General features: G+C 44.4%; 1 protein-coding gene across 5 annotated transcripts in view; it reads right to left on the minus strand.

Moving 5' to 3' along the window:
- Positions 1-13,893, minus strand: part of atg4c (autophagy related 4C, cysteine peptidase) — a 92,700-nt gene that overhangs the window by 17,520 nt on the left and 61,287 nt on the right. For all 5 annotated transcript variants that reach the window (XR_011594073.1, XM_070887062.1, XM_070887061.1 and 2 more), the window contains one exon: positions 8,917-8,995. Coding sequence is in view for 4 of the 5 variants with exons in the window: in XM_070887062.1 (XP_070743163.1) it covers positions 8,917-8,995 (79 nt within the window). In the remaining variant the exon portion in view is untranslated. The remainder of the gene's footprint in view (positions 1-8,916; positions 8,996-13,893) is intronic.

The following is a 13,893-nucleotide window of genomic DNA, read 5'->3' on the forward strand; positions in this document are numbered from 1 at the left end:
ACTTTCTCTGAACTGCCTCCAAAGCAAGTATATCCTTTCGTAAATATGGAAACCAAAACTGCACGCAGTATTCCAGGTGTGGCCTCACCAATAACTTATATAGCTGTAGCAAGACTTCCCTGCTTTTATACTCCATCCCCTTTGCAATAAAGACCATTGGCCTTCCTGATCATTTGCTGTACCTGCATACTATCCTTTTGTGTTTCATGCACAAGTACTCTCAGGTCCCGCTGTACTACTGTATTCCAGGGAAAACAAGCCTAGTTTATGTAATCTCTCCTCATAATCCAAGCCTTGGAGCCCTGGTAACATTCTGATGAATCTGCACTGTACTCCTTCCAAAGCCTATATATCCTTTGAGGTGCGTTGCCCAGAACTGTACACATTACTCCAAAATGTGGCCTAACCAGGGCTTTGTATAGCGGTTGCAAAAATTCCTCCCCTTTATATTCTAGCCCTCTAGTTATAAAGGCTAACATTTCATTAGCCTTTTTGATTATTTTTTTGTGATCTGTGTACATGGACCCCTAAATCTCTTTGGACCTCCAGTGTTCCTAGCTTTACACCAGATAAATAATACTCAGATCAATCATTTTATGGTCCAAAATGGATGACCTCACACTTGCCTGCATTGAAATCCATCTGTCACAGTTTTATCCACTCACTTAATCAATTAATGTCTTTGTAATTTTATGCTCCCGTCTACACTACTTACTATGCTACCAATCTTTGTGTCATCGGCAAACTTGGATATATGGCTCTCTATTGTGTTATCAAAGTAATTAATAAATATAGTAAAATATTGAGGCCCCAGCACAGATCCTTGTGGGACACTACCGGTCACTTCCTACAATTTGAGTACATACCCGTTGCCCCTACTCTCTGTCTTCTACCATCTAATCAATCTCCTAACCAGGACAATAATTTAATGAGCTTTAATTTTGACTTGAGTCTCGTGTGAAACCTTATCGAATACCTTCTGGAAGTCCATATAAATTCCATCCATTGAGAATCTCCTGTCTACTCCTTTAGTTACTTCCTCAGGAAAGTACTTCCTTTGTCCCTGCGAGGGAACATCAGCGGCAGGTCGGGGCCATAAAAGGAATGGCGTGAGCAGCGGCCATGTGCAGCATGGAGGCCCCGACCTGCGAGAGACCATCAGCGGCAGGTCGGGACCATAAAAGGAGCGGCGAGCGGCGGCCATGGGTAGCGTGAAGGCATGCCACTTCAAGGTACAACGCAATCTGGTGCAGGAGGGCAACGGCTGTGAAGAGTGACGTCATTAAGATCCAGGTCGGTGATTGGAGCGTGGGCAGATACAGCAGGAGCGGCGAGAGACTGTAGGGGGGCGTGATCGGGGCCCAGGGGAGGTGCAAGCTCGGGGCCAGGTGCAACACGGGCCAGCCCACACTGTGTTCGCACTAGGTCCGTGCAGCATAGCTGGTTTCCAGTTGTCTTGGGTAATCCTTGCCACTGGACCAAGACCTAGCTCTGTCAAGCCTGTGTGGTGGTTGGTATGCAACGGCCACCCCACGTTAAAAAAATTCACGCACAGGCATCTTCCACCCTTCAGGATGTAGTTCAGGACCTTCATTGAAACACCTGTGAACTCGTCCTTTTTTTGGCATGGAAGCAAGTAATCCTCATTTCGAGGGACCGCCTATGATGATGACTTCCTTTGTAACCTTAGCTGGATATTTATGTCTTTTAAATGACGATCTTGTTCAAAACATTGATGGATCATATTTTATAACAATACTTAAATATCAAATACAATGGTGTACAAGGCTGCTCATTTCAGGCAGCCCTGAAAAGGTGGTGATGGGCCTTCTCTTTGAACCACTGAAGTCCTTGTGCTGAAAGTGTTAAGTAAAAAATTCCAAGGTATTGGCCTGGATTTTGCTGTGGTAATGAATCGGTCAGCATTTGGCATCATTACTCCTCCAAAACTGACTGCAACTTCAGGATTTAGCGCATGCGTAAACGCTGAAATCCTGAAGATGCAGTCAGTCATTCACTGCTCCGCCACAGGTTGCACTGGGGAACTCTTGAGCCGGCAATCAGTTGAAATCACATACAATGATGAAATCTTCCCCTTTTATGATGGAATATCGCTGTTAAAACAACCCTAAAACTTCAAGCCTTGTTGAAAGAGGTGTAACTGGGTTTTTAACGGTTTCCTGACTGAACAACCGTTCTGGCCCTGAAAAATTAATTTTATATTTGTGCAATGTAAAATTTTCCATTATTATTAAGAATTACAAGTTTTAAACATATATATTTTTAAACTTTATGATAGTTAAGCTTCTACCTTAATCATAAGTGTATGTTCTAATCTTAATTTCACTCTAAAATTTATTAAAAAAGTAAATTAGAATCTCTGCATTTTACTTCCATGTTTGATGTCTGAGAATTGTTCAATGTGATTGGCTGCTTAGTCAGCTTGATGACATCACGGTTGCTGGACGGTTAGGATTCGCTTGATTTGCCACCAGATTCAAACAAAGGTCAGGAGAGCTTAAATTCACATCAGAGAGATCACTAGATCTTTGTGGGCAGCTTTCTTCAAGGTCAGCAGTGAGCACCGTCACTTCACGCTGACTGCAAGTTCTGGGCCAATGACCCAGCAACAATGAAGGAACTGCGATATCCGTCTAAGTCAGGATGCTATGTGACTTGGAGCGTAACTTGGAGAAGATAGTGTTCATATGATATTCCTGTTCACGTCCTTCTTGGTGGTACAGGTTGCGGGACTGGGAGGTACTTCTGGAATTCACAAACTGATACACCGTTGTACATTCCTGATTGAGCCAGGTTTGGCCTCCCAGCATGATGATGATGGAAGAGTGATGGATATGCCCCGAGGTTACAAATTGTGGCTCATTGACCACCGTGTTTCATGGACGCCCAGTTTTGGACTGCTAAATGTGTTCTCAGTCTGCGCCACTTAGCACAGCGGTAATGCCATATTACAGAATGGTGAATATCATGTGAAGATAAGACTTTTGTCTTCACAAGGGGCTGGACTTTCCACTGATGATTGCTGTGTGGTGGTCATTCTTCCGGTGCTATTGTGGATAGATTGATGAGGATGAGGTTAAGTACCACCACCTGATGCAGTCCCAGTCTGACAGCTATGAACTTCAGGTACAACATGTAGGAGTACTGATTCGTCAGTTGGGTGGCGGATGGGGGGGATAAAGGTGGTAATCATCAGATGTGTTTAATGGCTATGTTTGACCAGAATCACTGTTGAGGGCTCTCAGGAATAAGTCTACCCAACTGTATACCGCTGTGCCCCGCTTCTGGTGGATCTATCCTGCTTGATGAAACAGGACATACCAAGGGATGGTGATGGCGGAGTTTGGAATGTTGGCTGAGATATGACTGTCAGCCAATTTCCTGACCAGTCAGATCTCCCAACATAGACACCATGGGCCCAAGTTTCCACATGATTTGCGCCTGATTTTTAGGAGCAACTGGTGGAGAACGGACTATCTTAGAAATCGCAATTCTCCACATTTAGTTTTCTGCAGTTCTAGTCAGGTAGAACAGTTCTACTTTGGAACAGAATTTTTTCTTCAAAAGGGGGCGTGTCCGGCCACTGACGCCTGATTTCAAAGTTTCCACAGTGAAAACGTACTCCAAACTAACTTAGAATGGAGCAAGTGAAGATTTTTGTAGAGCTGAAAAAACCTTGTCTACACATTAAAAAATCAGGCGCTGGTTACAAATTAGGTGTCCAGAACGAGGTGGGGGGGGGGGGGGAAGGGAAGTCATTAAATTCTACAATATACTTATACAAATATTATACAAATAAATCCAACCTGAATAAACATTTATAAGCCAAGAAAAGATTAAATAAACCATCTTCCTACCTGTGTGAAAGTGCTTCAGCCAGCCTCACAAGTTCGTTCATTCGTTCCTGACGGCAGGGGGGGGGTAGGAGGAAGCCGTTCCCGACGGTGGGAGGGAGGGAGGGAGTGCGGGCCCGACCGTCCGACCGACCACCCGAACGCAGCGGGGGGGGGGGGGGGGGAGGAAGACGTTCCCGACGGCGGGAGGGAGGGAGTGCGGACCTGCCCGCCCGAACGCAGCGGGGGGGGGGGGGGGCGGGGGGGCGGAGGAAGGAGACAGTGAGAAGGAAGCCTCAGTGCTGATGTGCTGATGGCAATGTGCTTTTATAAAAAAATGTTCAAAAATTAAACAGCTACAAAGAACTACAAAAATGGCCGAGTGCCAATGTTTCCTTCACACTGCGCGTGCGCGAACGCTCCAACGCGCACGCGCAGGGTTGCCGGCAGGAAAAAAACTAATTTAAATAGTACCCGCCCCCTCCCACTTACAAAATCGGCGCGAGTGTAGGCTCCGCCCCCCTGGGCGCCACGCCAAACAGACAAGGAGCTGCAGGGCTCTCCAGAATCGCGAGTTTTTTTTCCGGCGCCATTTTAGGCATGAAAAACGGGCGCCCAGCTCGGAGGGGCGGCCGTTTTTTATCGTGTGGAAACTTGGGCCCCATATGTTAGTGAAGTGGGCTTTACAGGGTTGACTGGGCTGGGAGTTCTGGAGTCTTGACTTGTCCGGTTAAGCAACGTCTTGATTTCAAAATTCTGATCCGCGTTTTCAAATCCCTCCATGGCCTCGCCCCTCCCTATCTCTGTAATTTCCTCCAGCCCCACAACCAACCGAGAGGTCTGCACTCCTCTAATTCTGCCCTCTTGAGCATCCCTGATAATAATCGCTCAACTATTTGCAGCCGTGCCTTCTGTTGCCTCGGCCCCCCAAGCTCTGGAATTCCCTGCCTAAACCTCTTCGCCTCTCTACCCGTCTTTCCTCCTTCAAGACGCTCCTTAAAACCTACCTTTCTGACCAAGCTTTTGGTCACCTGCCTTAATTTTTCCTTATGTGGCTCAGTGTCAAATATTATATCTCATAATACTCCTATGAAGCGCTTTGGGACGTTTCGCTACGTTAAAGGCACTTTATAAATTCAAGTTGTTGTTGTGATCTGATGCCGACATCATTGCCAATAGGTGCGTTCAATAGTTCCCTTGCGATTGTGTTCTACAGTGAGACGGAGTGTCTTGCTAGGCCACTTCAGAGGGCATCAACAATCAACCACAGATTCTGAGACTGAATTCAGATATAGGAGAGACTGGGTCGGGTCTTACAAGGAAGGGAACCTGCTAACATTCGTGAACCAATTGGATTTTTACAATCTGCAGCTTGATGGTCAAATTACCATATTTATTGAATTCAATTTCACAATTTGCCATGGTGGGTTTGAACTCACAACCTGTGGGTTGCTCGTCCAGTATCACTTTCTGCTTCAAATTCCTGGCAGGCAATCTATATTACCCTACACCTTAAATTTTCAGCTCATGCATTGTAACACTAAATCAAGCACAAATATTACAGTAATACAGCTTCTTAAATGACAAAAGTTGTTTTAATACTGTAATTTTTTCCCCTGCAATTTTCTGTCATCCTCTCCTGAAGTCCTTGATTCCTTGTTGGGAATTCCAGAGATGCTGGCACCCTCTGGTGTCTCACCTAAATAGGTATTATTCATGTGCAAGCCCTGACAATGAGTATCAGCAGGATATTTGACCACAGGGAAAACACAGGTAAGCTCCATCCTCCCCTCAGGCAATGTCTTGATTATTCCTATTTCCAGGACGGGTCCCTGCTTTATGATCAGTGGCCTAGATGATTTTCTCCTCTTTAACCTAGAAGCCAATTTTAGCATCCCTGCTCTAGCTAAGAGATCAGACCAGGAATCCTCCTGACCTATACGGATCAGTTACTGATTGGATAAACTTGTTAAGCCATTGAGGGAGCCATTGAAGCAGGAATGTCCAAGGTATTTATCCTTGTTTAAAAGGATAAAGTTAAAACTATGTTCCCATTAATCTGCACCTATCTCAAGCTGCTGTTACTAACAGATCTTGGAGTTCCAATTTAACTTTACCCATTAATGAGGCTATAGCACTCGGAACAACTTTTCCAAACCCACAAAGTTCAAACAGGACAAACCAGGGAATAAAAAATATAAAGACAAATACAAGTGTGAGTTGCTTGAGATTCATGGGCCACATGTGTCAGTAGTTTGGAATATTAATGCTAAACCATACTAAAATTAACTGTAAAAAGATTTTTAAGAATTTACCTTCATCTTTAAGCGCCCCATCAAACTTTTTTCCTACTATTTTCACTTTTCTAATAAAAAACTGAATTTCACTTTGTTTCTGACTAAAATAATATGTTAACTTTTTAAAATCATTTAAAATAATTTATTTCTTCCTTTTCTGCCTCCATGTTCCAACCATACATTTTGGAGGTGCGATCAACTTGGAAAAATATTGCCAATTGATTCAAAAGCCAGTTTTCAAATCATTCATAGCAACAATTTCAGGATTAACATGGTTGGGGACAGGACCAATCAACATTTGACATATTTCTTAATCTTAAACAGGATGAGACTGCTAATGGACAAGTATACTCATCAGTGCCTCAAAAGGAAAAACATGCTGATGAATAAACCCATTTACAGCCCAACAGGAATTTAGATTGGTCTTTTTTGTGTTGCTTTTTACCTGCAAGTGTTATTTTCTTTACAATTTTGATACTTTATGATTTTGTATCTTAAACTTAACTTCATATTGTAAACTTCTTAGAGGCACTGTGCATCTTTATTGCAGAGTATTATGTTAAATCTTTATCTGTTTGAAAATATAGTACATTAAATGTAATTCACATCAAAACATATTAGACAAAATTGTCATTTTTGCAAGATATCATTACGTCAGAAATCACGTTTGAACATTCTACCTCTTCATCCTTCGAGACAAAAGCTAGCACCTCTCTAGTTCACAGTACTGAAACAAAATCAAACCAATGAGGTTATTTTTGCTGTTTTGCTGTGTTCAGAGATAAATATTATCAATGTTGTCACTATGTTTATTTAGTGTATTAGTACCTATACACGGTTGGAAAAATAGTTCATAAGCAAATGCACTTTAATGTTAAAATGATAGAATTTTTGTACAATAATTTCATCTAAAGAGACTCCCACCGCTAACAACATCCTACAAATCCACTGGGAGGATAGACGCACCAACATCAGTGTTCTCTATCTGACCAAGATCCCCAGCATCAAAGCACTGACCACACTCAACCAGCTCCGTTGGGCGGGCCACATCATCTGAATGCCCAACACGAGACTCCCAAAGCAAGCGCTCTACTCGGAACTCCTAAATGGCAAGCGAGCCCCAGGTGGGCAGAGGAAACATTTCAAGGACACCCTCAAAGCCTTCTTGATAAAGTGTAACATCCTCACCGGCATCTGGGAATCCCTGGCCCAAGACCATCCCAAGTGGAAGAAGAGCATCCGGGAGGGCGCTGAGCACCTCGAGTCTCGTCACCGAGAGCATGCAGAAACCAAGCGCAGACAACGGAAGGAGCATGCGGCAAACCAGACTCCCCACCCACCCTTTCCTTCAATGACTGTCTGTCCCACCTGTAGCAGAGACTGCAATTCCCGTATTGGACTGTACAGTCACACTTATTGGGCCCAAGTTTCCACATGATTTGCGCCTGATTTTTTAGGAGCAACTGGTGGAGAACGGACTATCTTAGAAATCGCAATTCTCCACATTTTTTTTTCTGCAGTTCTAGTCAGGTAGAACAGTTCTACTTTAGAACAGAATTTTTTCTTCAAAAGGGTGTGTGTCCGGCCACTGACACCTGATTTCAAAGTTTCCACAGTGAAAACATACTCCAAACTAACTTAGAATGGAGCAAGTGAAGATTTTTGTAGAACTCAAAAAACCTGTTCGACACATTAAAAAATCAGGCGCAGGTTACAAATTAGGCGTCCAGAATGAGGTGGGGGGGGGGGGGGGGGGGGGAGGAAGGGAAGTCATTAAATTCTACAATAAATCCTTATTTATACTTCTACAAATATTATACAAATAAATCCAACCTGAATTATAAGCAAAGAAAAGATTAAATAAATCATCTTCCTACCTGTGTGAAAGTGCTTCAGGCACGGAGAATGCTGCAGTCAGCCTGAGGCGCCCGTTCTTCCCGCGGGGGGGGAGGGAGGAGGCGCCCGTTCTTTCCCGCGAGTGGGGGGGAGGCGCCCGTTCTTCCCGCGGGGGGGGGGGAGGGGGGAGGCGCCCATTCTTTCCCGCGGGTGGGGGGGGGGGGGGGAGGCGCCCGTTCTTTCCTGCAGGTGGGGGGGGGAAGGCGCCCGTTCTTCCCGCGGGTTGGGGGGGGGGGGGGGGGGGAGAGGCGCCCGTCCTTTCGCGCGGGTGGGGGGGGGGGGTGGGGGAGAGGAAGGAGGCGCCCGTTCTTCCCGCGGGGGGGGGACGGGACACACAGTGAGAAGGCTGCAAGTGCTGATGGCAATGTGCTTTTATTAAAAAATGTTCAAAAATTAAACAGCTACAAATACTACAAAAATGGCCGAGTGCCAATGGTTTTTTCACACTGCGCGTGCGCGAACGCTCCAACGCGCACACGCAGTGTTGCCGGCAGGAAAAAAACTAATTTAAATAGTAACTGCCCCCTCCCACTTACAAAATCGGCGCGAGTGTAGGCTCCGCCCCCCTGGGCGCCGCGCCAGGCAGACAAGGAGCTGCAGAACGCTCCAGAATCGCGAGGTTTTTTTTAGGCGCCGTTTTAGGCGCGAAAAACTCGGAGGGGCGCCCGTTTTTTATCGTGTGGAAACTTGGGCCCTTAGAGTGGAAGCAAGTCTTCCTCGATTTCGAGGGACTGCCTATGATGATGATGATGAACGTTATACAGTTTAAAATACTGTCTCGACACAACCAAAGATTATAAGGCCAAACTCTATAATTACATTGCTGAGTTGTTAGAGAAAAAAATCTACATTCATTAAAACGTACAAACCTTGAAATCCCACAAAATAGAAAGACTGCTTTGGCTTCCCACCAATAATTCCGATGCAGAACTCAAGACTCAAGATCCCCTATTCAAAAACAAAAGTGGAAGTGTATGAGCACACATTCTGCTTTTTCTAAGTCATGCCAAATATACCAAACATAGCTTCTCTAAATCAGACCTCCCGCCTCCACCCTTACCAAAATGTGGCACCATCTAACAGAAAAAAAGTTACTTTTGCTGATGAGATAAAGCACAGGCACAGGGGTAATTTTGACTGTGTGATAGTGTAAAACGGGCGATAGCGAATCGGCAGCCTGTCTCGCATCTCTCCTGATTTTTATTTCCATTGCCTTCAATGGAAGTAAAAAATCAGGAGATGTAAAACGGGCTGTTGATTCGCTATCACCCATTTTACACCATCGCACAGTCAAAATTGCCCCATCACCTTTGAAGACTCGCTCAGTCACAGGAAGCAGCCAACAGGCCAGACTTTTCCCCACAGGAAATAAATCACCATCAGCAGTGTCGCAGGTTTCATCCTAGCCCTGTGCTGAGCTAGCCAATCTCAACTGGGGTGGTACTTGAACACAATACTCCTCAATGCCCTGCTACTGCTTCTTGATTGCTGCTGCAGAAAGTTATTCCTGCTGTAAAGTGTGGGTTGTTCCCATGAAATTCCAACCAGTGGTTCTGATGAGATCTGGGAATAGGTCATATGTCCATCCCCTCACCCACTGTTGGTGCATTGCCTGAGAATGCAATAGCTAGAAAGAAATTAGGACATAGTAAAACAAGTTTCCTCCTCACAATTTTCTCTCCTAATCTCCTGAAGATGCTAAATAATACTTAAGTATAGTTCCATGAGTACTGGATGTCATCCAATATCAACCCAAACAGATATTTGTTATGCCTGTTCCTGGTCAGTTGGCAGGTTATACAGAGGGCACCAAGCCTGATTCTGCCCTCACTTGAGGTATACACATATGCACTTTCCAGCGAGGGTGATGGATAGTGATCAGGGGCACTGGCTAACTATTCCCCTCTAAACAGGGACCAACACCACTCTGACAGAAATCAGCTAATTTAAGAACCTGGGACTCTGCTGATCTGTGTGGCTCATTAAAACATTGGGAAGTTTAGTTACCCATTGAGTCATCAGGGAGCTTCAGGTTTTTTTTAAACTAGCATTAAGTCTTTACACTTTAAAATGTTTATAAATACCCCAACTGAAAATCTTTACTGGTCACAAGAACACAAGTGTTTCAGCGGTGAGCCTTGACTTTCATTTATAGACAAATCACTGCAATGAACATAAAAACAGTGTACTTTTTAAAATGACCAAGCAACCTTGACCCTAGAAATATTCAAGGTATTTATTACCTGCCCAGCTAAGCATGCTCAGTTAGCAAACTTTTCATATGTTAAGTGATGTGCAATAAAAGTTTACCATGTGGATACATTCAAGGCCATAGGAATGGGTAATTTATTGTGTGGTTCAGGAGGCTTTTAAACACAGCCATAAGATGACACTCATTTATAGGACCATTCAATTATGCTTTAATGGTTTAGAAAATGCTGCAACTAATTTCAGTGAAAATACGAAATAAGCATGTACTCATTCCTCAGATGACTCAGCTGGGTAAATAAGTAGCTGGGCCAAACAGAAGAAAGTTGAAAACAGAATACCAGTCTGTGCTGATTTGGCTAAACTCAGTTGTAATGACAGGGGGTGCATTATAAATTGCCTCAGAGTGAGGGAGGTGAGGAGTTTCTCCTCTCAATTCTATCCAAGAATCTCTTTTGGAAATGTGTGTGCATCAACACTGATTAAGGACAGAATTGGTTGTGATTCACCTTGCAGTCAAACTGCAGGCACATATAAATAACAGCCCTTTGACCAAGATGCTGGAGTCACCTTGTACTATGGAACTGCAGCCCCGCAAAGAGTTAATAGCCGAGAAATAGATAATGCCCCCTTTTCACCCCAATGGGGTGCAGACAGCATCAGTCCCAACCAGGAGGACTGAGACCAGCCAGAACACAAGCTTTGTGCCTTGTTTACATTATATGGCAGCTCGCCCATTTTACATTGTTGTACTTCAGGCCGCTTGCCTCACCGCCGGCAGGCCCAAGGTAAATCCGGGGCGGGGGTGTGGGGGGTGGGGTGGTGGAAATGCAACTGCAACAGAGGCTGATGGGGGGGCGGGAAACAGGGCTGAAAAAAATGTCACTGCTTGAAAAGTGGCTTCAACTGACTTGTTTTGGAACGAGAGAAAAACCCAGATTCTGTAGATTAACAGATCAACCTTTGATGTGAAAATTTAAATCAAAACCATAAAGTGCTTTCTGACGCTAAGTAAATTCAGCAGCAGCCCCTGCAACAGCTGGATAACTAAACTGGCCTGCAGAACAAGCATTTATTCAAGTGAGAGATTATAACTTTTTGACAAACCCTTGGTCTGGATACAGTTGCTTCCGTTACATGATATGACACCATGTTGTACGATGACTGGACTAAAGGCCTTTCAACTGAGTCCAAGTAGTGCAAAAATTGGAGGTGGAGATGGTATGCTTAAATTTATTGGACATTCAACTCCTTGACTCCCACCAATCTGGTAAACAGCAATATTCCAGTGGTCCAGTAGCTATCAAAAAAAGGGAAAGTCCATTTGGATTCTTTACCCAGTTGAGCTTTAAATTACCCATTACCCATGTTCTTGGCTCAGTACGATCTAGAGGCTGACCCAGCGTACCCTTAGCAAAGATTGGACAATAGGTCTAGCTGAAATCTGTATCAGTTTGATGAAAAATAAAAATACCATGCAAAATTCTGAAGATTCATCAGCACATAGTGCTTGAATCCAAAAAAATAACATTTGAAGTGTTGACAAACAGCAGGGAAGAGGCAATTAAAAACTGATCTATAACCTAGAAAGATTTGTTAGTTAATTTTGATTTTAAATTATCGGCCACTTTTTTGGTATAAAAAACAGAAGTCAAATCAGTAATGTGTCCAAAGCGCAGATGTGCAACCACGTATAAAGAGTTGGGAGGAGTCTCTGGGTCAATTTGCCATGGGCAGCAAAGGGGGTCTTTAGTCATGCCAGAAAATCTTGGACATGTCTCCATCGTTCCTCTCGGTAGTTACACTTTATTCGCCCTTCACCCTCCCCCACCCCTGATAAAGTTAATGCATTCTCAGTTTAGTTCCAAGAGTACCAACCATCCTTCAGGACTTTACCCAAATGGGAATACGTGAGAGCTATGACACTGTCAACAGGCTATGTAACTGTGGAGGGCATCACAACCAAGGTGAATCTTGTCCTCATTAGACGTTTACACACCTATACTACTCAGCAGAAGTTACTGCAGGATTTGACAAATTTGCTGGAATTCTTTGAGGATGTAACGAACAGGGTGGATAAAGGGGAACCAGTGGATGTGGTGTATTTGGACTTCCAGAAGACATTTGACAAGGGGCCACACAAAAGGTTACTGCGCAAGATAAAAGTTCACGGGGTTGGGGGTAATATATTAGCATGGATAGAGGATTGGCTAACAAACTGAAAATAGAGAGTCGGGATAAATGATTCATTCTCAGGTTGGCAACCAGTAACTAGTGAGGGTGCCGCAGGAATTAGTGCTGGGACTTCAACTATTTCCAATCTATATTAACGACTTGGAAGAGGGGACTGAGTGTAACGTAGCCAAGTTTGCTGAGGATACAAAGATGGGAGGAAGGGCAATGTGTGAGGAGGACATAAAGAGGCAGGGGGACATAGACAGGCTAAATGAGTGGGCAAGAATTTGGCAGATGGAGTATAATGTTGGAAAGCGTGAGGTCATGCACTTTGGCAGAAAAAAAATCACAGAGCAAGTTATTATTTAAATGGAGAAAGATTGCAAAGTGCTGCAGTACAGCGGGACCTGGGGGTACTTGTGCATGAAACACAAAAGGATAATTATGCAGGTACAGCAAGTGATCAGGAAGGCCAATGGAATCTTGGCCTTTATTGCAAAGGGGATGGAGTATAAAAGCAGGGACGCCTTGTTACAGCTGTATCGGGTATTGGTGAGGCCACACCTGTATTTTTGGTGTAGTTTTGGTTTCCATATTTACGAAAGGATATACTTATTTTGGAGGCAGTTCAGAGAAGGTTCACTAGGTTGATCCCGGGGGTGAGGGGGTTGACTTATGAGGAAAGGTTGAGTAGGTTGGGCCTCTATACTCATTGGAATTCAGAAGAATGAGGTGTGATCTTACAGAAACGTATAAGATTATGAGGGGGCTTGACAAGGTGGATGCAGAGAGGATGTTGGGGGAGACTAGAACTAGACGGCATGATCTTAGAATATGGGGCCGCCCATTCAGAACTGAGATGAGGAGAAATTTCTTCACTCAGAAGATTGCGAATCTGTGGAATTCGCTGCCTCAGAGAGCTGTGGAAGCTGGGATATTAAATAAATTTAAGACCGAAATAGACTGTTTCTTGAGCGGTGGGGGGGGGGGGGAGGGAGGGGGGACGATGAGGGATTATGGGGAGCAAGCGGGGAAGGGGAGCTGAGTCCATGATCAGATCAGCCATGATCTTATTGAATGGCGGAGCAGGCTCGAGGGGCCTTGTGGCCTACCCCTGCTCCTATTTCTTTTGTTCTTACGTTCTTATTGGTTAACTGACAGGAAACAGAGAGTAGGAATAAACGGGTTTTTTTTGGGGTGGCGGGCAGTGACTAGTGGGGTACCACAGGGATCAGTGCTTGGGCCCCAGCTATTCACAATATAAATGATTTGGATCAAGGAACCAAATATAACATTTCCAAGTTTTCTGGCGACACAAAACTAGGTGGGATTGTGAGTTGTGAGGAGAATGCAAAGACGCTGCAAGGTGATTTAGATAGGTTGACTGAGTGGGCAAACACATGGCAGATGCAGTATAACGTGGATAAATGTGAAGTTATCCACTTTGGTAGGAAAAACATAAG

The sequence above is a fragment of the Pristiophorus japonicus genome, chromosome 8 (assembly GCF_044704955.1).
Source record: "Pristiophorus japonicus isolate sPriJap1 chromosome 8, sPriJap1.hap1, whole genome shotgun sequence".
Lineage (NCBI taxonomy): Eukaryota > Metazoa > Chordata > Chondrichthyes > Pristiophoridae > Pristiophorus > Pristiophorus japonicus.